This window comes from Balaenoptera musculus, chromosome 12, assembly GCF_009873245.2.
Source record: "Balaenoptera musculus isolate JJ_BM4_2016_0621 chromosome 12, mBalMus1.pri.v3, whole genome shotgun sequence".
In the NCBI taxonomy this organism is placed as follows: Eukaryota; Metazoa; Chordata; class Mammalia; order Artiodactyla; family Balaenopteridae; genus Balaenoptera; species Balaenoptera musculus.
Genome location: NC_045796.1, coordinates 9,115,149 through 9,140,186, shown reverse-complemented (window position 1 = coordinate 9,140,186; position 25,038 = coordinate 9,115,149). Strand labels below are relative to the sequence as shown.

Sequence of the window (25,038 nt, the reverse complement as noted above, 5' to 3'; positions counted from 1 at the left end):
TTGTTTGTTGGAAGATTTTTAATCACAGTTTCAATTTCATTACTTGTGTTTGGTCTGTTCATATTTTCTATTTCTTCCTGGTTCAGTCTTGGAAGGTTATACCTTTCTAAGCATTTGTCCATTTCTTCCAAGTTGTCCATTTTATTGGCATAGAGTTGCTTGTACTAGTCTCTTAGGATGCTTTGTATTTCTGCGGTGTCTGTAACTTCTTTTTTATTTTTCATCTTATTGATTTGAGTCCCCTCCCTCTTTTTCTTGATGAGTCTGGCTAATGGTTTATCAATTTTGTTTATCTTCTCAAAGAACCAGCTTTTAGTTTTATTGATCTTTGGTATTCTTTTCTTTGTTTCTATTTCAGTTATTTCTGCTCTGATCTTTATGATTTCTTTCCTTCTGCTAACTTTGGGTTTTGTTTGTTCTTCTTTCTCTTGTTCCTTTAGGTGTAAGATTAGATTGTTTATTTGAGATTTTTCTTGTTTCTTGAGGTAGGCTTGTATACCTATAAACTTCCCTCTTAGAACTGCTTTTGCTGCATCCCATAGGTTTTGGATCGTCGTGTTTTCATTGTCATTTGTCTCTAGGTATTTTTTGATTTCCTCTTTGATTTCTTCAGTGATCTCTTGGTTATTTAGTAACGTATTGTTTAGCCTCCATGTGTTTGTGTTTTTTATGTTTTTTTCCCTGTAATTGATTTCTAATCTCATAGCACTGTGGTCAGAAAAGATGCTTGATATGATTTCAATTTTCTTAAATTTACTGAGGCTTGATTTGTGCCCCAAGATGTGATCTATCCTGGAGAATGTTCTGTGCGCACTTGAGAAGAAAGTGTAATCTGCTGTTTTTGGATAGAATGTCCTATAAATATCTATTAAATCTATCTGGTCTATTGTGTCATTTAAAGCTTCTGTTTCCTTATTTATTTTCATTTTGGATGATCTGTCCATTGGTGTAAGTGAGGTGTTAAAGGCCCCCACTATTATTGTGTTACTGTTGATTTCCTCTTTTATAGCTGTTAGCAGTTGCCTTATGTATTGAGGTGCTCCTATGTTGGGTACATATATATTTATAATTGTGATATCTTCTTCTTGGATTGATCCCTTGATCATTATATAGTGTCCTTCCTTGTCTCTTATAACATTCTTTATTTTAAAGTCTATCTTATCTGATATGAGTATTGCTACTCCAGCTTTCCCTAGGTCTGAATTGGGTCTCTTGTAGACAGCATATATATGGGTCTTGTTTTTGTATCAATTCAGCAAGCCTGTGTCTTTTGGTTGGAAAATTTAATCCATTCACGTTTAAGGTAATTATCGATAAGTATGTTCCTGTGACCATTTTCTTATTGTTTTGGGTTTGTTTTGTAGGTCCTTTTCTTCTCTTGTGTTTCCCACTTAGAGAAGTTCCTTTAGCATTTGTTGTAGAGCTGGTTTGGTGGTGCTGACTTCTCTTAGCTTTTGCTTGTCTGTAAAGCTTTTGATTTCTCCATCGAATCTGAATGAGATCCTTGCCGGGTAGAGTAATCTTGGTTGTAGATTCTTCCCTTTCATCACTTAAGTATATCATGCCACTACCTTCTGGCTTGTAGAATTCTGCTGAGAAATCAGCTGTTAACCTTATGGGAGTTCCCTTATATGTTATTTGTCATTTTCCCTTGCTGCTTTCAATAATTTTTCTTTGTCTTTAATTTTGCCAATTTGATTACTATGTGTCCTTGGTGTGTTTCTCCTTGGGTTTATCCTGTATGGGACTCTCTGCGCTTCCTGGACTGGGTGGCTATTTCCTTCCCATGTTAGGGAAGTTTTTGACTATAATCTCTTCAATATTTTCTCTGGTCCTTTCCTCTCTTTTTTCTCCTTCTGGGACCCCTATAATGCGAATGTTGTTGCATTTAATGTTGTCACAGAGGTCTCTTAGGCTGTCTTCATTTCTTTTCATTCTTTTTTCTTCTGTTCTGCAGCAGTGAATTTCACCATTCTGTCTTCAAGGTCACTTATCCATTCTGCCTCAGTCATTCTGCTATTGATTCCTTCTAGTGTATTTTTCATTTCAGTTATTGTATTGTTCACCTCTGTTTGTTTGCTCTTTAATTCTTCTAGGTCTTTGTAAAACATTTCTTGCATCTTCTAGATCTTTGCCTCCATTCTTTTTCCGAGGTCCTGGATCATCTTCTCTATCATTATTCTGAATTCTTCTTCTGGAAGGTTGCCTATCTCCACTTCATTTAGTTGTTTTTCTGGGGTTTTATCTTGTTCCTTCATCTGGTACATAGCCCTCTGCCTTTTCATCTTGTCTGTCTTTCTGTGAATGTGGTTTTTGTTCCACAGGCTGCAGGATTGTAGTTCTTCTTGCTTCTGCTGTCTTCCCTCTGGTGGATGAGGCTATCCCAGAAATCATTTTAAATTGAAGAACTCCAGATTCATTTTTTTATTGTTGTAAAATATGCATAATGTAAAATTTACGATTTTAACTGTTTCTAAGTGTACAGTTCAGTAGCATTTGTAACTTTTCATTGTTCTTTAACCACTACCACCATCTGTCTCTAGAACGTTTTCATCTTGCAAAACTGCAACTCTGTACCCACTAAACAACTCCTCCGTCCCTTCCACCACCCTCTTGCAGCCTCTGACAACCACCCTTCTACTTTCGGTCTCTATGATTTTGATTACTCTAAGTAGCTCATATAAGTGGAATCATAATATATTTGTCCTTATTTCACTTAGCATGTCTTCAAGTTTTATCCATGTTGTAGCATATATCAGAATTTTATTCCTTTGCAGGACTGAATGATATTTCATTGTATGTATATCCCACATTTTGTTTATCCATTCATGTATCAATGGACACTTGGGTTGCTTCTACCTTTTGGCTATTATGAATAATGCTTCTGTGAACATTGAAATATCTGTTCAAGTCCCTGCTTTCACTTCTTTTGTGTTTTTACCCAGAATTGGAATTGCTGGATCAAATGGTAATTCTATGTTTAATTTTTTGAGGAACTGCCATTTTGTTTTTCCCTAATGGCTGCCCCATTTTATGTTTCTACTAGGAATTCACAAGGGTTCCAATTTCTCTATATCTATGCTAACACTTGTTTTCTCTTTTTTGTTGTTGTTGTTGTTTAAGAGCCATTGTAATGGGTATGAGGTGATATCTAATTGTGGTGGTTGTTTTAGTCATTCAGTCTGCCTTTATTGGGTATCTACAAGCCTGACATTCAGTTCTGTGTATGGATTCTTTTTTTTTCTTGATGATTTCACTATATATATATATATATATATATATGTGTGTGTGTGTGTGTGTGTGTGTGTGTGTGTGTATATATCTCAGATGTTTACCACCATAAAGTTTGTTAACACATCCTTCACTTCACATAAGTACCATTTTGTTGTTATCATGGTGAGAACATTAATGCTCTACTCAAAGCACCTTTCAAGTGTACATGTAGTATTGTTAACTATAATCACCATGGTCACTATACATTAGATCCCCAGAACTTACTCATCTTATAAGTGAAAGTTGGTAGCCTTTGACCAGCATCTCCCCATTTCCCCAAGCCCTCAGCTCTTGGCAACCACCATTCTCCTCCGTTTCTACAAGTTCAGTGGTTTTACATTCCACATATAATTGACCATGTGATATTTGTCTTTCTCTGACTTATTTCACTTAGCTTAGTGCTATCAAGATCTTTCCATGTTGTTGCAAATATCAGGATTTCCTTTTTTATGGCTGAATAATATTTCATTCTGTGTGTGTGTGTGTGTGTGTGTGTGTGTGTGTGTGTATGTGCCACATTTTCTTTATTCATTCATCTGTTGATGGTTACTTAGACTGTTTCCATGTCTTGGCTATTGTGAATAATGCTGCAATGAACATGGGACTGCAGATGTCTCCTTGAAATAGTAATTTCATCTCCTTTGGATATGTACCCAGAAGTGGGATTGCTGGATCATATAGTAGTTCTATTTTTAAAGAAATAAACTGAGGAATCTCCATACTGTTTTTCTGTAGTGGCTATATCATTGTGGTTTTGATTTACATTTCCCTAATGATTAGTGATGTTTAATATCTTTTCATCTGCTTATTGGGCCATTTCTATGTCTTCTTTGGAGAAATGTATATTCAAGTCTTTGCCCATATTTGAATTGGGTTGTTCTGTTTGTTTCTTGAAAAAGAAGAAGAAAGCTGGAAGACTCATACTTCCTGATTTCAAAACATACTACAAAGCCACAGTAATCCAAAGAGTGAGGCCCTGGCATAAGGACAGACATGTAGACCAATGGAATAGACTAGAGATCCCAGAACAAAACTCTTGCACATACAATTAAGTGACTCCTTTTTTTAATCGAAGTATAGTTGATGTACAATATTATATAAGTTACAGGTGTACAACATAGTGATTCACAATTTTCAAAGGTTATACTCCATTTATAGTTATTATAAAATGTTGGCTATATTCCCTGTGTTGTATAGTCAAGTGATTTTTGACAAGGGTGCCAATATCATTCAATGGGGAAAGGACAGCCTTTTCAATAAAGGATGCTGGGAAAACCAGATGTGTATGTGTAAAAGAATGAAGTTAGACTCTTACCTAACACCGTAAACAAAAGTTAACTCAAAGGATCAAAGGCCTAAAAATAAGACCTAAAACTATAAAACTCTTAAAACAGGGGGAAAGAAGACATTGGCTTTGACAATGATTTTCTTTTTTCTTAATTGAAGTATAGTTGATTTACAATGTTGTGTTAGTTTCAGGTGTATGACAAAGTGATTCAGTTTCATGTATATATTCAGTTTCATATATATACGTATATATAATTCTTTTCAAATTCTTTTCCATTATAGGTTATCATAAGATATTGAATATACTTCCCTGTGCTGTACAGTAGGTCCTTGTTGTTTATCTATTTTATATATAGTAGTGTGTATCTGTTAATCCCAAACTCCTAGTTTATCCCTCCCTACCCCCCTTTCCCCTTTGGTAACCATAAGTTTGTTTTCTATGTCTGTGAATCTGTTTCTGTTTTGAAAATGAGGTCATTTGTAATTGAGAAAAAAGATTCCACGTATAAGTGATAACATGTTATTCATTTTCTCTTTCTGACTTACTTCACTTAGTATGACAATCTCTAGGTCCATCCACATTGCTGCAAATGGCATTATTTCATTCTTTTTAATGGCTGAGTAATACTCCATGTATTACAGTACTGCATCTCCTTTATCTGTTCATCTGTCAGTGGACACTTAAGTTGTTTCCATGTCTTGGCTATTGTGAATAGTGCTGCTATGAACATTGGGATGCATGTATCTTTTTGTTTTGTTTTTTTTTTTTAACATCTTTATTGAAGTATAATTGCTTCACAATGGTTAGTTTCTGCTTTATAACAGAGTGAATCATCTATACATATACATATATCCCCATATCTCCTCCCTCCCGCATCCCCCTCCCTCCCGCATCCCCCTCCCTCCCATCCTCCCCATCCCACCCCCCCAGGCGGTCACAAAGCACCGAGCTGATCTCCCTGTGCTATGTGGCTGCTTCCCACTAGCTATCTATTTTACATTTGGTAGTGTATATATGTCCATGGCCACTCTCTCACCCTGTCACATCTCAACTCTCCCCCTCCCCATATCCTCAGTCCATTCTTAGTAGGTCTGTGTCTTTATTCCCATCTTGCCACTAGGTTCTTCATGACCTTTTTTTTTTTCCCTTAGATCCATATATATGTGTTAGCATACTGTATTTGTTTTTCTCTTTCTGACTTACTTCACTCTGTATGACAGACTCTAACTCCATCCACCTCATTACAAATACCTCCATTTCATTTCTTTTTATGGCTGAGTAATATTCCATTGTATATATGTGCCACATCTTCTTTATCCATTCATCCGATGATGGACACTTAGGTTGCTTCCATGTCCAGGCTATTGTAAATAGAGCTGCAATGAACATTTTGGTACATGACTCTTTTTGAATTATGGTTTTCTCAGGGTATATGCCCAGTAGTGGGATTGCTGGGTCGTATGGTAGTTCTATTTTTAGTTTTTTAAGGAACCTCTATACTGTTCTCCATAGTGGCTGTATCAATTTACATTCCCAACAACAGTGCAAGAGTGTTCCCTTTTCTCCACACCCTCTCCAGCATTTATTGTTTCTAGATTTTTTGATGATGGCCATTCTGACCGGTGTGAGATGATACCTCATTGTAGTTTTGATTTGCATTTCTCTAATGATTAATGATGTTGAGCATTCTTTCATGTGTCTGTTGGCCATCTGTATATCTTCTTTGGAGAAATATCTGTTTAGGTCTTCTGCCCATTTTTGGATTGGGTTGTTTGTTTTTTTGTTATTGAGCTGCATGAGCTGCTTGTAAATCTTGGAGATTAATCCTTTGTCAGTTGCCTCATTTGCAAATATTTTCTCCCATTCTGAGGTTGTCTTCTGGTCTTGTTATGGTTCCTTTGCTGTGCAAAAGCTTTAAGTTTCATTAGGTCCCATTTGTTTATTTGTGTTTTTATTCCATTTCTAGGAGGTGGATCAAAAAGGATCTTGCTGTGATTAATGTCATAGAGTGTTCTGCCTATGTTTTCCTCTAAGAGTTTGATAGTGTCTGGCTTTACACTTAGGTCTTTAATCCATTTTGAGTTTATTTTTGTGTATGGTGTTAGGGAGTGTTCTAATTACATGTAGCTGTCCTGTTTTCCCAGCACACTTATTGAAGAGACTGTCTTTTCTCCACTGTATATGCTTGCCTCCTTTATCAAAGATAAGGTGACCATATGGCGTGGGTTTATCTCTGGGCTTTCTATCCTGTTCCATTGATCTATATTTCTGTTTTTGTGCCAGTACCAAACTGTCTTGATTACCGTAGCTTTGTAATATAGTCTGAAGTCAGGGAGCCTGATTCCTCCAGCTCCATTTTTCATTCTCAAGATTGCTTTGGCTATTCGGGGTCTTTTGTGTCTCATACAAATTGTGAAATTTTTTGTTCTAGTTCTGTGAAAAATGCCTGTGGTAGTTTGATAGGGATTGCATTGAATCTGTAGATTGCTTTGGGTAGTATAGTCATTTTCACAATGTTGATTCTTCCAATCCAGAACATGGTATATCTCTCCATCTATTTGTATCATCTTTAATTTCTTTCGTCAGTGTCCTATAATTTTCTGCATACAGGTCTTTTGTCTCCTTAGGTAGGTTTATTCCTAGATATTTTATTCTTTTGTTGCAATGGTAAACGGGAGTGTTTTCTTAATTTCACTTTCAGATTTTTCATCATTAGTGTATAGAAATGCAAGAGATTTCTGTGCATTAATTTTGTATCCTGCTACTTACCAAATTCATTGATTAGCTCTAGTAGTTTTCTGGTAGCAGTTTAGGATTCTCTATGTATAGTATCATGTCATCTGCAAACAGTGACAGCTTTACTTCTTCTTTTCCGATTTGGATTCCTTTTATTTCTTTTTCTTCTCTGATTGCTGTGGCTAGAACTTCCAAAACTATGTTGAATAATAGTGGTGAGAGTGGGCAACCTTGTCTTGTTCCTGATCTTAGTGGAAATGTTTTCAGTTTTTCACCATTGAGGACAATGTTGGCTGTGGGTTTGTCATATATGGCCTTTATTATGTTGAGGAAAGTTCCCTCTATGCCTACTTTCTGCAGGGCTTTATCATAATGGGTGTTGAATTTTGTCGAAAGCTTTCTCTGCATCTATTGAGATGATCATATGGTTTTTCTCCTTCAATTTGTTAATATGATGTATCACGTTGATTGATTTGCGTATATTGAAGAATCCTTGCATTCCTGGGATAAACCCCACTTGATCATGGTGTATGATCCTTTTAATGTGCTGTTGGATTCTGTTTGCTAGTATTTTGTTGAGGATTTTTGCATCTATGTTCATCAGTGATATTGGCCTGTAGTTTTCTTTCTTTGTGACATCTTTGTCTGGTTTTGGTATCAGGGTGATGGTGGCCTTGTAGAATGAGTTGGAGAGTGTTCCTCCCGCTGCAATATTTTGGAAGAGTTTGAGAAGGATAGGTGTTAGCTCTTCTCTAAATGTTTGATAGAATTCGCCTGTGAAGCCGTCTGGTCCTGGGCTTTTGTTTGTTGGAAGATTTTTAATCACAGTTTCAATTTCAGTGCTTGTGATTGGTCTGTTCATATTTTCTATTTCTTCCTGGTTCAGTCTCGGTAGGTTGTGCATTTCTAAGAATCTGTCCATTTCTTCCAGGTTGTCCATTTTATTGGCATAGAGTTGCTTGTAGTAATCTCTCATGATCGTTTGTATTTCTGCAGTGTCAGTGGTTACTTCTCCTTTTTCATTTCTAATTCTATTGATCTGAGTCTTCTCCTCTCCCTTTTTCTCTTGATGAGTCTGGCTAATGGTTTATCAATTTTGGTTATCTTCTCGAAGAACCAGCTCTTAGTTTCATTGATTTTTGCTATTGTTTCCTTTATTTCTTTTTCATTTATTTCTGATCTGATCTTTATGATTTCTTTCCTTCTGCTAGCTTTGGGGTTTTTTTTGCTCTTCTTTCTCTAATTGCTTTAGGTGCAAAGTTAGGTTGTTTATTCGAGATGTTTCCTGTTTCTTGATGTAGGCTTGTATTGCTATAAAATTCCTGCTTAGCACTGCTTTTGCTGCATCCCATAGGTTTTGGGTCGTTGTGTCTCCATTGTCATTTGTTTCTAGGTATTTTTTGATTTCCCCTTTGATTTCTTCAGTGATCACTTCGTTATTAAGTAGTGTATTGTGTAGCCTCCATGTGTTTGTATTTTTTACAGATCTTTTCCTGTAATTGATATCTAGTCTCATAGCATTGTGGTCGGAAAAGATACTTGATACGATTTCAATTTTCTTAAATTTACCAAGGCTTGATTTGTGACCCAAGATATGATCTATCCTGGAGAATGTTCCATGAGCACTTGAGAAAAATGTGTATTCTGTTGTTTTGGGGTGGAATGTCCTATAAATATCAATTAAGTCCATCTTGTTTAATGTATCATTTAAAGCTTGTGTTTCTTTGTTTATTTTCATTTTGGATGATCTGTCCATTGGTGAAAGTGGGGTGTTAAAGTCCCCTACTATGATTGTGTTACTGTCAATTTCCCCTTTTATGGCTGTTAGTATTTGCCTTATGTATTGAGGTGCTCCTATGTTGGGTGCATAAATATTTACAATTGTTATATCTTCCTCTTGGATCGATCCCTTGATCATTATATAGTGTCCTTCTTTGTGTCTTGTAATAGTCTTTATTTTAAAGTCTATTTTGTCTGATATGAGAATTGCTACTCCAGCTTTCTTTTGATTTCCATTTGCATGGAATATCTTTTTCCATCCCCTCACTTTCAGTCTGTAAGTGTCTCTAGGTCTGAAGTGGGTCTCTTGTAGACAGCATATATATGGGTCTTGTTTTTGTATCCATTCAGCCAGTCTGTGTCTTTTGGTGGGAGCATTTAATCCATTTACATTTAAGGTAATTATCGATATGTATGTTCCTATTCCCATTTTCTTAAATATTTTGGGTTTGTTATTGTAGGTGTTTTCCTTCTCTTGTGTTTCCTGCCTAGAGAAGTTCCTTTAGCATTTGTTGTAAAGCTGGTTTGGTGGTGCTGAACCTCTCTCAGCTTTTGCTTGTCTGTAAAGGTTTTAATTTCTCCATCAAATCTGAATGAGATCCTTGCTGGGTAGAGTAACCTTGGTTGTAGGTTTTTCTCCTTCATGACTTTAAGTATATCCGCATGTATCTTTTTGAATTAGCGTTTTCTCTGGATATATGCCCAGTAGTGGGATTGCTGGGTCCTATGGTAATTCTATTTTTAGTTTTTTGAGGAACCTCCATACTGTTCTCCATAGTGGCTGTATCAATTTACATTCCCACCAGCAGTGCAAGAGGGTTCCCTTTTCTCCACACCCTCTCCAGCATTTATTATCTGTAGACTTTTTGATGATGGCCATTCTGACCAGTGTGAGGTGATACCTCATTGTAGTTTTGATTTATATTTCTCTAATAATTAGTGATGTTGAGCATTTTTTCTTGTGCCTATTGGCCATTTGTGTATCTTCTTTGGAAAAACGTCTGTTTAGGTCTTTTGCCCATTTCTTCATTGGATTGTTTTTTTTGATATTGTTGTATGAACTGTTGACATATTTTGGAAACTAAGCCCTTGTCGGTCTCATCGTTTGCGAATATTTTCTCCCAGTCTGTGGGTTGTCTTTTGTTTATGGCTTCCTTTGCTGTGCAAAAACCAAGTTTGACAAGGTCCCATTTGCTTATTTTTGCTTTTATTTCTGTTGCCTTAGGAGACTGACCTAAGAAAACATTGCTACGACTTATGTCAGAGAATATTTTCCTATGTTCTCTTCTAGGAGTTCTGTTGTGTCATGTCTTATATGTAAGTCTTTTTAAGCCATTTTGAGTTTATTTTTGTGTATGGTGTGAGGGAGTGTTCTAACTTCGTTGATTCACATGTGGCTGTCCAACTTTCCCAACACAACTTGCTGAAGAGACTGTCTTTTCTCCATTGTATATTCTTGCCACCTTTATCAAAGGTTAATTGACCGTAGGTGCGTGGGTTTATTTCCAGGCTCTCTGTTCTGTTCCATTGATCCATATGTCTGTTTTTGTGCTAATATCATGCTGTTTTGATTATTGTAGCTTTGTAGTATTGTCTGAAGTCTGAGAGGACAGTGATGTCTCAGATATGATACCAAAGGCACAGGCAACAGAAGAAAGAAATAGATAAAGTGGACTTCATCAAAATGAAAAACTTTTGTGCATCAAAGGATATTATCAACAGAGAAAAAGTCAACCCATGAAATGGGAGAAAACATTTGGAAATCGCATATCTGATAAGGGATTAATATCTAGAATCTTTAGGATAGAGAACTCTTAAAACCCACATTCAATTTTTAGAGAAGATTAAAGGCTGTGGAAAAGAAGTTTATACCCAGTTATCCCCAGGTTCGCACCAAGCCTGGGCAGTTACCTTCAACCTTAAGTGTCTCTTTGTGGAAGAGTTACTGCCCAGATCTTGAGGATTGTTATTAACACAGAAGCCATCCAGAATTTCTGCTGATAGAATACAGGGAGCTTAATTAAAGGGAAAAACTATTTTTCTTTCTTGCAGCTAAGCCCAAGAGTAATGTCTAGTGGCAGAAGGACACTGGATGAGATACACTTTCTGCCAACAGGATTATAAATCTGTTATTAATTTCAGTTCTTCTGGAAGGCATTGGTGGCTGACTCACAGTTGTGCACTGTATCTCCTTTCATCCTGGAATGATGTCTTGGCCCCAGTGCTATCTAAGCTGAAACTTCTATAAGGGCTAACGTATACCTAAAAAGGCTCTGGAATCCAGCTCTGAAACCATTTATGACAGGACATCAAGATTCTTCACATTCTGAGGGATTTTTTAGGTCAATTTTTTTGAGAGATTTTTCCACTTTGCGTAAGTGAGCCAAAGACTGGTTTAAAACTTTATTGTCCTAGAGACCTTTTCTTTCCTATGAAAGAAAAAAGTCCTGAAACAGATTATAATTGTCCAATACCCGCCCCCACGCCAACACACACACACACCGAACCTCTGGTTTTAGTCACCTTTTTCTAGCATTTGGAGGGTGCTTAAGCTCCAGTGTGGGCCAACCCTCAGGACTGTCGCATACAGTTGTGCAGGTTGGGCACTGTACAAGGGAGCCACATCTGAGGGGCTACTGTTCACATCATAGACATCCTAGGTTTGTGTGTTTATTGTGATGATTTTTCTGGAAGATGCAGCAAAATGTGTTGTTCTAACAAAATCCATATATTACAACCAACTCTTAGGGGTGGACAAAGTATCTTGATGTAGGAGTGTATTTGTATAGTTCCCAGGGAGGCTCTGTGTGGGTAGACCTACCTGCGCTTTGCTTTGGGTCACACCTGGAACTGCACGGTATGGTTCCCTACGAAGGATGCTTCTCTCCCACTCCATGGGCCCCAGCAGAGAGGCGGCTCTGGGCCAGGCCACCCTTCCGCTTGTTGGCCCTGTCTGTTCGCTCCACAACTGTCCCACATGGCTCTCTGGGTGTCCGTGACTTTCCGTAGTGAAGGGCTTCTGTGGGGCCTTACAGTGTAGGGGGGAAGTTAACGATCATGTCTTGGAAAAAGACTAAGCTACACAGATCCCACGGCTCAGGATGTGAGGCCCCTCAGTCACCTCTGACCACGTGATGTGGCTGGTTGACAGAGTTGCACTGGGGCATTCCAGGGAGTCTGCCCTGTGCCCTCTTTCCTGGGAACCATATCACCCCAGAGAGAAGTATCGGGGTGACAGGGCATGGCATCTGTGGCAGGACCTGAGGCCCAGGGCACTGGCTGGTAGGCAGCTGGTGTTCTCGGCCAGTGTCATAGTGGAGCCTGGCGCGAGATGGGCATCCATTCTAGAGGACTTTTTATGAACACCTGAAATATGTTGCCTTATCACTATTGTTTTTAGATGGAGAAGTAGATACAGAAGTAGATACAGTATATACAGTAGTACGTAGATGTATAACGATGCCACAGATGTGCTTGTGCCAGTTGCAGGTTGGCGTTTGATCTAGAAGTTTCTCCTCCGTCCTGTGGTTCATGGGGATGCTTACAGCATCATAAGCTCCTGCTTATGAGCAGAGGTTGTGTCCCCTTATCCTTGTCTCTGTAAAGAGCCCGTGTGTATTACATGCAATTAATGTGAACAAATGGATGAAATTAGGTCAAGTGGTGAAAAAATGATGACCTTGTTTCATACATATTTGGTACGGCTTATTAAATGATGTCACGCTTATTGTTAAAATAGTGTTGGTTTCTATTGTTGTCATTTATTGTAACGACCTCTGCATGGCAAGCCCTCTGCTGGGTGCTGGGGACACTGAGATGCATAAGACAAAGCCCGTGTCCTCAAAGTTTTCACCGTCTAGTGGGGGAGACAGACATATATGCCAATGATTACAGTGCAGTCAGAGGAATTTCAGAGCAAGTGTGCATGGCAACCATGACGAGACCAGCCTGGTGAGGACAGGCCCGGAATCTGGAGAATAAACCATTAGAAGGACAGAGCAAGTGGTGTGGAAGAGGTGCAGTCTCGTGGGTGTGGGGCATCTGGGAAGTGCAGCTTCAGCTGGACCTGCAAATGGGACGGGGGTGGCAGCAGGCAGCACTCGACAGGTCGGTAGGGACCGAATCACACGGGACCTCTGTAGTAGTTTTCCCCGGCTGCTGTAACAAAGTGCAAACTGGGTGTCTTTGAACAGCAGAGATGTATTGTCTCACAGTTCTGGAGGCTGGAAGTCCAAAGTCAAGTTGTCAGAGGGACCATGCTTCCTCTGCGGGCTCTCGGGGAGAATCTCTCACTGCCTCTTCCAGCTCCTGTTGGTTCCCAGCGACCCTTGGTGTTCCTTGGCTTGTGGACACACTACTCCAGTCTCCGCCTCTGTTGTGACACCGCCATCTCCTCCTTACCCTTCCTCTGTGCCTGTCTGCCTCTGTGTCCAAATTTTCCCTTTTTACAAGGACACCAGTCCTTTTGGCTCAGGACCCGCCGTAATGACCTCCCCTGAACTTGATCTGCAAAGACTCTATCTCCAAATAAGGTCACATTCACAGTTGCCTGTGGGTAGGGCTTCAACATATCTTTTCACAGGGGACACAGCTCAACCCTAAGCAGCTTTCTTATGCTGGTCGAAGTTTCTTTTGTAGCCACTTGGGCTGTGAGTTGCTAGCAGGGGACAGGACCTCGTGTGTGCTCCGGGGGGTGGGTGGCAGCAGGGAGAGCTGAGCCCAGGACCCGTTGCACAATACCCGCGAGCCTCGGTTTTCACTTATAGAATTGGGATGACAGCTAGTGACGAACCACAGAGCAAATGCATGCAGAGTGCCCCGCACAGCCCCTGGCGGACAGTTAGCTTCTAATAAATGCCACTGTGCCTCCCTGAATGTGCCCCAAAGCCTAGGATCCTGGGGGCCCTGACCCACAGCTGCTCCCTGTGAAGCCTAGCAAGGCGGCCAGAGCAGGGTCCCAGCCCGCCTGTCCGAGACCTTGGGGGACGGGGGGGCGTCTTTCCATGAGCATTTCCTTATAGTAGTTACATGCATTTTTAAAAAAATGTTAACAAGTAAATATCTAGTGCTTTTTAAGGAAGCCTCTGGTAAGAAATGGCTGAGGAACAGAAGAGAAAAAAAAGCAAAATGGCAATAAACAGGGACAGAGCCACAGGGCGGCGCACCTCAACCTTCAGCGAGCAGAGGCCCACCCTGCAGGGCTAGGGTTGGCCTGGGACTCTGCATTGCTCACAGGCTCCCCGCCGGTGCCCTGCCGAGGGCCGCCATGCACACCTGGAGCAGCAAGGACGTGGGGCAGACTAGGTCCCATGGCCCAAACCGATCCTTCTGCCTGTTTTCATACTTCCCATGAGCTAAGAACGAGTTTTACATTTTTTAATGGTCAAAAGAATAATATTTGTGACACACAAAACACAGGAAATTCAAATTTCGATGTCCACTATCAGAACACAGACACACCCACTCTTTAACATTGCCTGTGGCTGCTGTCCCAAGCGCAACGTTGAGTGCGTGGGACAGAGAAGGCATAGAGCCTAGAACGTTTGCCATCTGGCCTTTGCGGAAGGGATGCGTCGACCCCGAGGGCGGTGCGGCCCGGTGCAGCCAGCAGGGGGCAGCAGAGACCTGCGCGTGGGCCGGGCCTCCCGGGGCTCAGGAGGGGTATTTAGAAATGCGACAGGGCCTAAGCTGAGGTTTAGGAGGGAGGTACGGGCCTGAGGTAGAAGGGCAGTTAGCCCGGGGAGATGGGGCGGGGTAAGTGGAGAGCGCCCAGGGTAAGGAGGGCAGTAAGGAGCTCTTCAAGGGCCCAGGGCTGGAGGCCCAGGGATGCCAGTGGGGCTGGGACCTCGGGCTAAGGCAGTAGGGAGCCACTGGAGGGCTGAAAGCGGAGGGGAGAGAGCATCACCTTGGAGGGAGGGGCTGTAGCTGGTGGCCGTGCCTCTGGGAAGCGACCGCAACAGTCCAGGGCCGAGAGGACGAGGGGCTGAGGTGGCGGGGCAGTGGGGAGGGGCCGGCAGCACCGGTGACACAGCCCACGGCTCGCGAGCGCCCTGTCCCCCGGAGTCTGCATTTTCGCCCGGGAGAGGCTGGACGAACGGCGTCTCTCTCTTTCCTTTCTCTTTGCCTTGTTTTTCTCTGCTTTCGCAACTCCAGTGCACTTAGGTTGGCTCTCTTTTTGCTTCTGGTCTGGCTCTTTTCTTTCCTGTGGGTCCCACAGATACGGGATTTCACCCATTATGAGCTGGTTCTACTAGTTGAGCACTCAGCCTTCGGGTGAGGCCTTCTTTGTTCTTAAAGAATTATTTTGTGGTGGGGCGGGGATATGGCTCAGAGACTCCTGTTAGAATTTGGTGACCGCCATTGTGAACCCCAGAAAAATGCACACGGGCAGGTGGACTCAAAATCTGAGATAGGATTTCAGGGCCGATGTGCTCCCTGAGCCCCCTAATTTAGGACCCCTGACGGGGTGGGTGTCAGCTCAAGGTCAGCTGAGGGGTTAGCTGTCCCCGGCTTTAAGGTTTTGGACTTGATATCAGAGCCATATGCCCTCCTCCCAAAGGCCTCCCCGTAATTCCTGATTGTCTTAATTATCCCCGCCCTTCCTCCTGTCTTACGGAGAAGACGTGAATACCTGTCTTTCTTTGGGATGGATTAAAGCCTTCCGAACACACAAGACCGGAGCTCCACTGACCTCCTAGGATGGCAGGTCTGGCGGTTCTCGGCTGTGTTGGGCATCGTGGAGCCTCTAGGGAACTTCCCAGAGCAGCAGAATCCGCTTCTGGCCTCCAGCTGGGGTCGGGATGGCAGTGAGCTGACCTCTCCCTTTGCGTTGGGCCAGGAAACATTGTGTTCGCAGAACTGCGGACTTGGAGAATTCTATTTTGGGGGTCTTAATACATCATAAAATCCCCTTGCCTTGAAACAAAAAGAGTACTATATCAGATGGAGTCTTATTTAGGAAATTATTAGCCTCTATAACTAGAAATAAGTAGATTACATTTTTTAAAAGATTAATTCAATCTCCATAACAAAGAATGTTTAAAGGAATGTGGTCATTCCATTATGAAATGTTTCCAAAGGACAAATGGAAGCTTAGAAGCGTGAACTGGTTTTCGAATTATCCAGAATTTAAAAATCTAATCCAGCATCAACTTTCAATAAGAGCAGTCATTTCCAGCAAGTATGGTCTCTTACTCGTGTGTCTGTGTGTGTGTAACAGCAGCTTTAGTGGAATATAATTTATGTAGCACAAAATTCATCTATTTAAATGTACAATTTCATGGTTTTTGGTAAATGTATGGAGTTGTACATCACTACAGTCTGATTTTAGAGCATCTCTGGCACCCCAAAATGGTCTCCTCCTTTTTAATCACAGATGTGATATTAGAAAAATAATTTTAATTTATTACGTCCTGTATCTGCATCATCTAAGTTATATTCTTAGTAATAAATGCCCTTTATTGATATCTCTTCCAGGCAAGCACGAGACAGCTGGAGCAAAGCTCTTGCAATCTTATCAGAAGCTGAGGTGAGTGTTGTCAAAGGACAGGCCGTCCTGGGCCCTCAGGGGCTAGAGCCGAAGGACGTGCTGAAAGAACTTACAGACCTCTTGACTTTCAGATGTCACTGCTTTGGAATGTAACTTTTTTTTTTTTTTTTTTTTTTTTTTTTTAAAGCTACATTTCGCCTTGTTTTATTTATTTATTTATTTATTTAAATTTATTATTTATGGGTGTGTTGGGTCTTTGTTTCTGTGCGAGGGCTTTCTCTAGTTGCGGCAAGTGGGGGCCACTCTTCATCGCAGTGCGCGGGCCTCTCATTATCGTGGCCTCTCTTGTTGCGGAGCACAGGCTCCAGACGCGCAGGCTCAGTAGTTGTGGCTCACGCGTCCTGTTGCTCCGCGGTATGTGGGATCTTCCCAGACCAGGGCTCGAACCCGTGTCCCCTGCATCGGCAGGCAGATTCTCAACCACTGCGCCACCAGGGAAGCCCCTGGAATGTAACTTTTTTAAAAAAAAGATGATAAAGTGCCTGAGAAAGATTCAGAGATGTTTCCAGATTCTTATGAAAAGCTAGAAGGAGCTAGCGTAGGATTTGCTCACAAAACATTTTGTTTCTTGAACCCTGAAATCTTGTAAGGAAACTAAATATTGTTCTTGATGGTACATCCAGTGAGATTCTAAACCAAGCACTTGCTTTTACCAAACATTCATGTCGCCAACATCTTGCCCAGTGCTTGACACCTTGGCGACATCTGTGGAATAAACATTGGTGGATTTGAATATTGGCCTGAGAGATAGTAACTTGACTGAATACCCAGCCATCCTGAAGCTAGCAGTAATTCACACACCTGACTATGCTGAATTTATTAAAGTATTACTGAAAGCTCTCCACCAGCAGCTTTTTTTTTTTTTGCTCATGGTGAGATTTTCCAATCTCAGGACTTTTTCATTTTTTTTTACTCCATCCCCCCACCCTCCCACTTCTTTTAGCACAAACTTCTAATTGCTCTTGTGGTCAGTTTTTACATCCATGACATTTGGGGCATTCTGCTGCGTGGTGTTCACTGAGAGGACGCTCAGGGCCACACGGCACACCCGTGTGGAGTCCAGATTCCAGAGCAGACAGGCCACGGAGCCGGTCCCGAGCACCCCAGCTATTCTGCAACACACAGATGGAGTGCAATGCCCAGACCTTAGACCACATGACGCCCATTTCCCACACCCAGCCCCCAGGGAATCAGGCCCTGTGCAGAGCAGATCCAGGCAGGCTGCTGACCCCTCTTCTGAAAAGTGAGGCAGTGTTTAAAAAAAAAAGGCAGAGAACTTGAATTATAGGTTAAATACAAATGTTGTGTATTTCTAAGACTAATATTTTAAGACTCATAACTCCTTTCTTACCCTTGTATTTTTCCTCGGCAGCAAAATTTCCGTGGTTCCTCCTACTCCACCCCCTCTCAGTGAAAGCTGGTGCAGCGGCAGCCCTGGCAGGGTAACGTGCCTGTTCTGTGTGCCTCCTGGGGAGGGGAAATGGGAGAGAAGCAGAGGAAGAGAGGGGACGTGCGAGCTTGAGCCTCATGGCAAAGGGATCCAGCTGTGGCTGGAGTGGGTCATAAGGCAAGGAGAGAATGGGGGTCCCGATCGGAGGCTGAGGGGTGCTGGGCCCTGCCTGGTGTCTGCACTTCCGTCACGCTCTGGGGGCCGTGGCACCATCCCCCCGTCCCCCGCACCGTCAGTGGACGCATCTCCTGCCTGTACCCCATGTCCTCGCCTGCACCCCACATCCCCATCTATTTACTCTTGTCATTTTGTTGGTTCTCTCCCCTAACTGTGCCCCTGAGCGTGGGGTTCTGGATGGGCTGCCGTGTGTCAGGGGTCTCTGGGGGTGGAAAGGAAATACAGGTTGACACACAGGTGTGTGATTCGCAGGCCTGGGAGTATCTGTGGAAATGTGCGTGTGTGTCTTTGAGGGTTTGTAGGCGCTAACATAAAGGAGACCAGGACTGTTTCCGTCCAAGGAAGTTAGCTGTGTGATCATGGGGCACTTACCTGGGCTCCCACCTGGGAGGTGGAAATAATTTTCATCTGGTTCGCCTCCCAATGGCTGGTGTGAGAAATTAACAAAATAACGTCTCTGCTGGTACTTGGAAATTGTAAAGTGCCATGGAAACACATGGTCTTGATTATTTTCATTGTTATTACTCTGTGTATTAAGGGGAGTAACTATATCTGTACAAAGGAGGATATACATGTCTGCTGGTGAGAGAGAGAAAATATATACATTCTTTTTTCAATTTCAAACTGAGACACCGGAGTGACCTTCAAAATTCTGCTCTACTTTCTCCTAGAGAGAGATTTTAAGTGCTCTGAAGTTACTCAAGCACAGATGTGCTCAAGACATATTCCTGGGTTGGATGGGTGGGTGGGTGGATGGATGGTGGGTGGGTGGACGGATGAATGGATGGGTGGATGAGACTCGCAGAGGGGAGGGATCCCATTTCTGTTGTTTCTCTTCCTTTTTCTTCTCTCTTCTGTTTTGGGAGGTGGAACTAACCCTTGGCTCCAGTCTGCTTACCTTGTCCCTGGTACCACCTTCAGCCCTTGTGTCACGTGCATTCTGCCTGTATTGGCGTCCCTTCTGTGCAGAGCTGGGGTGGGGTCCTAAGAGAAAGAGGCTAAAGAAGCAGGAATTTACTTGGTGCAGTCTTTGAGCCCATGAAGTGTTAGCTGTTATTTCTGTGAGGTAGTTGCTATCTTGTCAACAACCCCATGGTGATGCCCCTGCCTTTAATGCAGGTGTCAGAACTCAGAGGAGAGAAAGCTGAGTAAATAGAGGACAGTGCCCTCTGCCCCAGACACACACACGCACGTCCGCACACAACCCGAGAACGCACACCCACCCTCGCCCACACATGCCAGGGTTTGGGGTTTGGCGGCCTGGGGGCTGCCAGGGCAAACACAGGTCATCAGACATAACTCTCATTCTCTCTCCTTCTGTCTCTGTTTTAGTTCCAGGAGCTTGGTCAGTTTAAAGGATTTAATAAGTCTGTGGAAAATTTGTTTCTGTCTGTTACCACCCACATGAAAAGTAAGTGGATGCTTCTCCAGGGGTTCTTCTACCACCGTCCAGGCCAGCCGTTCCCACTGGCCAAGGCCTGGCCGGTGACCTTGGCTGGGGAAGGGCCACTCTCTGTCTCTGGCTCCTGGGGAAAGCCACAGCCCTGGGCCCTTCACCCCTCCACCTGTATTTGCACCAGCGACGGCTCTGAGGGGCTGGTGTGTGTCGGGACCTTTCTAGCTGCCTGGTGTAGAAGGATGCCCCCAAGATTCCAGACAGTAGACTTGAGAACAGCGTGGTTGGCACTGCTCTCGGAGAGGAGAGGCTCTGACACATCCTGGGGGAAAAGATGAATACCCGGGCGCTTTGGCGGGACACGTGCAAGATCTCCTCTAGAGAAAAAGAGATGATCCACAGCCTTACCCCTGCTCAGTGCCTGCAGGAGATACGTAATGAATAGCAAAGCGTGAGAATTCATGGTGGATCAGAAGACAGGGGGGTGCTCTGGAGTTGCGCTGTCCTATGTGGTAGCCTCTGACCACACGTGGCTCTTGAGATGTGGCCGGAGTGAAATACACATTGAATTCCGGAGACTTAGTGTCGAAAAAAGAGTGACATTTTTCATTAATACTTTTAATATCGATTATATATTTTCACAATACATTGGATATTTTGCATTAAATGAAATATAGTACTAAAATTAATTTTACGTGTTTCTTTTTAGTTTTTAAAGTGAGGTTACTAGATTATTTAAAATGACATATGTGAGCTGTGTTATCTCCCTGTTGGACGGCGCTACTCTAAAGGTAGTTTCAAGATGGAGACAAGGATCTCATGGGAAAAGGAAGCTCTTTTTAAAGGACGCACTGACCGTTGAGAGGCTCTCACCGTGTGTGGGTCCTTCCTCTTTCCTTCACTCATCTTTATTCTAGACTATTATACTGCAAAAAAAAATTTTAAGTCATCTTTTCAGGGTTTGCTTTCCGAAATGGTTATAAGGATACCCCAAGTTTTGCTTTCACCTCAAGATGTGGTATCCAGTTATACAATCTTTGTAAGGAACCCCTAAAAAAAACAGCTGGTTCGTTCGGCTGCCTTCTTTGCATTTGGGCAACCGGACACTCGGGACGTATGCCCTGAATGCAGAGTAACCTGGGTCGGGAGGTCGCCCTTGAACCCCGCCCTGACGGTGGCTCCGCCTGCAGAGACGTGGGGACACACAGTCACCCACGTTCAGGATCCAGCCCCTCGGTCCTGTGCAGGTGCCCCGGGTCCAGCGCGGTGTCAGGGACTCTCCTCCTGGCCCCAGAGCTCGGGGTGCAGGAATCCTGGAGGGAGGGTTCCCGCAGGTCCTGGCAAAGCTGCGCACTCCCACGTGTCATCCTTGTATTGATTTTCTAGAACTCTCCAAGTCGCAGAATGACATGACCTCTGACAAGCAACGCCCAGCTGTGGGTCCCAGGCAGTGTGAGGGCCGGTCGGAGAGGAGGAGCCAGTCCGACACCGCGGTCAACGTCACCACCCGGGTATCCCAGGCCGCCGGCCGCCCCAAGATCACCCTTCTCCCCATTTTCTCCATAGATTTCTTCATCCTTTTACTTCATAGTTAACCACCAAGCGGTCTGAAAAACGTACTTATAAACCCATCCATTGGCTGGGGTGCGGGTACAGGCCAAATGAGGGTTAAAATTCAATTTTATTGAATTTGGAAAGTGGTTCAGAACAGGGAAAGGCTTCCACCTCATTCCAAGCCCCCGGGGTTTCCACGTGACCCCCGAAGCTCCCTGCTGGCTTCAAGGCCACACCAAAGGCAAAGGCTCACCTGCAGGCCTGCGATGTGCCCAGTTATTCCTGGTCTGTGGATACTCTCATTCTGTCCTGTGTCGTGCTTCCAGCAACCTCTGGTTAAAATCTGTCCCGATCTCTGATTGAAACTATTGAAACCATAAACGCTGCATGTTCAGGTGTGATCCTGAGGGAGACTCTCCAGGTACCTAAACTGTAAGAGATCTCACCTAATAAAGGCCTTTAGGGAAAGAATTTCTCTTTCCACCAGGATTGACCGAGCCAGAGGCAGATGCACTGGAGTGTGAGGGCAAGCGGACTTTAGGGTCAGAAAACCTGGGTTCTGGTCCAGCTGAGGTGACCTGGCTGTGGCAGACGCCAGCACCTGACTGTTTGCAGCTTTGGTTAGCTGGGCAGGACAAGTGCCCTTCTCTGCAGCAGTGGGCTCTGTTCAGGATGTCCCCAGACAGACTGTTCTGTAGGCGAGGGGGTGAGCACAGCCTTAGTCTCCTGCTGGGACTTCCACATACTCTCAAGATGCTAAATCCAGCCTCCATCCACATCACATCACTTAAACTCCCTGAGCCTCCGAATGCCTCCTGCCCCCGCCTCCCCGGGGAATGAAGGTGATAATACCTGTTCTGCCCAGAGCAGCACAGTGATCTTGTAAAGATGCCCTGAGATAACATAACAGCTAAACTGCTACCTAAGTTATCTGAATATGAACCTAAATTGCCAGCACTTGTTACTATGTGCCAGGCTCTTGCTGAAAGCTTTACCTGAACTCTCTTTTTACCCTCACACCACCCCTCCAGGTGGTAGTGCATGTGACCCTGTTTACACTTAGAGAAACTGAGGCTTAGGGAGATTGTCACATGGACCTGGTGACATAACCAGAAATGGTGGGCAGTCTTAGTTTGGAGGCCGAACTCTGGAGCAGCGATTCTCCACTTTAATGCGTATGTGAGTCACTTGGGGAGCTTGTTGAAATACAGATTCCGAGTCGGTAGATCTGGGGTGGGCATGAGACGCGGGATCTCAGGTGTGTTTCTAAGGCACTCGCCAGTGAACAGGCAATGCTGCCGCAGTCCTCGGACCTCACTGTAAGGGGCAGGGCTTGGAGAGTGTGCCATGTGTGTACGGAAGGTCTTTGAGACCCTCAGGTGCAAAAACACGTGTGGGTTCCTGCCGTCTCCACCACCCTACCTGCTGTCCCTGAATCAGTGGATGGAGGAGAGGGTCAGTGTGCATTTAGGTGACACTGTGTTCTGGGCATGATGGAGTGTTTGTTACCTACTTTATTACATTTCATTCTTAAAATTCCTGAGAAAGATATTGTTACTCCCATGATAAAGATCTAGAACCTGAGTTTTAGTGAGAGGTTACCCACCTTGTCTCATAGCAGTAGCTTGTAAAAGGTGGAGCTAGGAACAGAACCCAGGTTGGTACGATTCTAAACTCTTAACCTCTTCGTTATGTGCCCCACATAGGAGGACAAATTAACTTTTTTAATCCTTAAACAAGCCTGTGAGGTCTGTGCTGTTACTGTCCCATGAAAGATGAGGATTGCGGGGCCAAGAGATGACCCAGAGGGAGTGTGGTCAGGGTGGCAGGGCCAGGTGGGGCCTGCTCCAGGGACCATTCCTGTAACGCCTGCCAAGAGACGCCAGCAATGCTTGCAGACTGGCACGGTTCCCACTTCTGGCGTCATGTGCCACATGCTGGGGCATCCCAAGTATCTGTAGGCATAGCTCCGGACGTTCTGGAGCTGACGTAACGTGGCATCTGTGGCATGACACTCACAGGCTGCAGTGCAGTGGGATGGGCCTGCCGGACGAGTGCAGGGTTCTCTGAAGGGCTGGTGGTGCTCAAGGGTAGAAGTGAGGAGGAACTGGGGGGGGGGGGGGCCGTGGCTAGAGAGCCTCCACTGTGTAGACCCTCTGTCCAGTGTGTGTCCACTTGCCCGCCACAATCCTGGCAGGACACGCTCGTGACGTTTTGTAGGCATTCTCTCTCCCCACTTGAGGATATGGCTGTTTTAAAGAGAAATTTAGCCAAATGTTTATAAAGTACTCAGTAATCATGGCATGATCTATAAATGCTAAATAATTATAGGGTTGGAGTATAAAGAGTACAGCTTTATTTTTTTAAATACTTTTAAAATAAATTATTTATTTATTTTTGGCTGCGTTGGGTCTTCGTTGCTGTGCGCGGGCTTTCTCTAGTTGCGGCGAGCGGGGGCTACTCTTCGTGGCGGTGCGCGGGCTTCTCATCGCGGTGGCTTCTCTTGTTGCGGAGCATGGGCTCTAGGCGCGCGGGCTTCAGTAGTTGTAACACACGGGCTTTTGAACTATATGAAAAAGCTTTTCTAACACCTTCATTTCTGAAATCCTCCCTTTGGATCTCCGGCTCCTCCAGCCCTGTGTCTCCTCCCCTGTGCCCACGCTTCAGTGTCCCCGAGCTACCTGTCCTCTGGACGGCATCACGCGTCACTGTGCGTGTGTGATCTCGTGTCCGGGTCTCTGCCAGGCCTCTTGCGTCTCTGCAGTTGCTTTGGCCTCTAGCAGGTCTAGGAACATGCTCCATACCTGACCATCACGACAGCCCCTCCACTCGGGATGCCTTACCTTTGGCTCTTTCCCCAGCCAGCCCTTGACACCCACTCAGGTCACACTCCCACTGAAGACCATCCCAGGTGCCTCTTCTGCATAAGGTCTCCCACTCTTTCCCGTTGACTTGGCTCGTACTTCCATTTTAACGGTGTGTATTTCTAATGAGCTAGTGAGCCCTTGGAGAGCAGACAAGCATCTTCTCCTCCTTCCTCCCTTCCTCCTCCTCCTCTTCCCACTCCCAGGACATAGAGCAGCAGCACATTGAATAGAGTGTTGCTTAACAAATGTCTGATGGAATTGAGTTGAGTTCTGGAAATTGAGAGCATGAACAATGATTTAGAGGTAATCACATCTTTCATTTGTTCTGTAATAGTCTTAGCTTTTTATTCGTGAAACTTATGACCATAGTGCAGCTGTTTATATTTCCAAGTTCTACTTCCAACCCAGTGTCAAAACCTAAAGTCTCGATTTGGAAACTTTGTCTTTTCAACCAGGAAGAGGTTTCCCTCCCTGCTCTGTACTAACGCTGTCCGATAGAACTTTCCTGCCACTGCCGCGTGTGGTTACTGAGCACTTGATATGTGTCTAGTGTAACCAAGGAGCTGAATTTATTTTATTTGATTTTAACTGATTGGAATTTAAATAGCCCCATGTGCCTAGTGGCTACCATATTAGAAAGCACAAGATGTACATGTTATAGGAGAAGTACCGACTATTAAAAAAATATTTTTATAAAATTTAGAGACATATTTTGATTTTTTTCCTTTTTTTATGAGCACATTAGAGGCTGTCAGGCTGAATACTATATTTCATGTGATGAAATGCCTGCGTCATTATTAAGGTCAAATGTGGACTTCAGTTTCTTTAAGACTTGTACTAATCCATAAGTAACCCACCCATCACTGTTCATGAATGTCCCGAAGCTTGATGACGTCTGCCTTGGGGCCCCGTGTGTGTGTATGCGTTTATCCAAACGGAGGTGTGGCCTTTTACTCAGCACCCGGAAGT

At 43.7% G+C, this 25,038-nt stretch overlaps 1 protein-coding gene across 2 annotated transcripts in view; it reads left to right on the top strand.

The window, feature by feature from the left end:
• SYTL3 (synaptotagmin like 3) overlaps positions 1 to 25,038 on the top strand; it is an 82,231-nt gene that overhangs the window by 28,048 nt on the left and 29,145 nt on the right. For both annotated transcript variants that reach the window (XM_036872031.1, XM_036872030.1), the window contains exons 4-7: positions 16,553 to 16,604; positions 17,998 to 18,067; positions 19,585 to 19,663; positions 21,035 to 21,159. In XM_036872031.1, the coding sequence (XP_036727926.1) occupies positions 16,553 to 16,604; positions 17,998 to 18,067; positions 19,585 to 19,663; positions 21,035 to 21,159 (326 nt within the window). The remainder of the gene's footprint in view (positions 1 to 16,552; positions 16,605 to 17,997; positions 18,068 to 19,584; positions 19,664 to 21,034; positions 21,160 to 25,038) is intronic.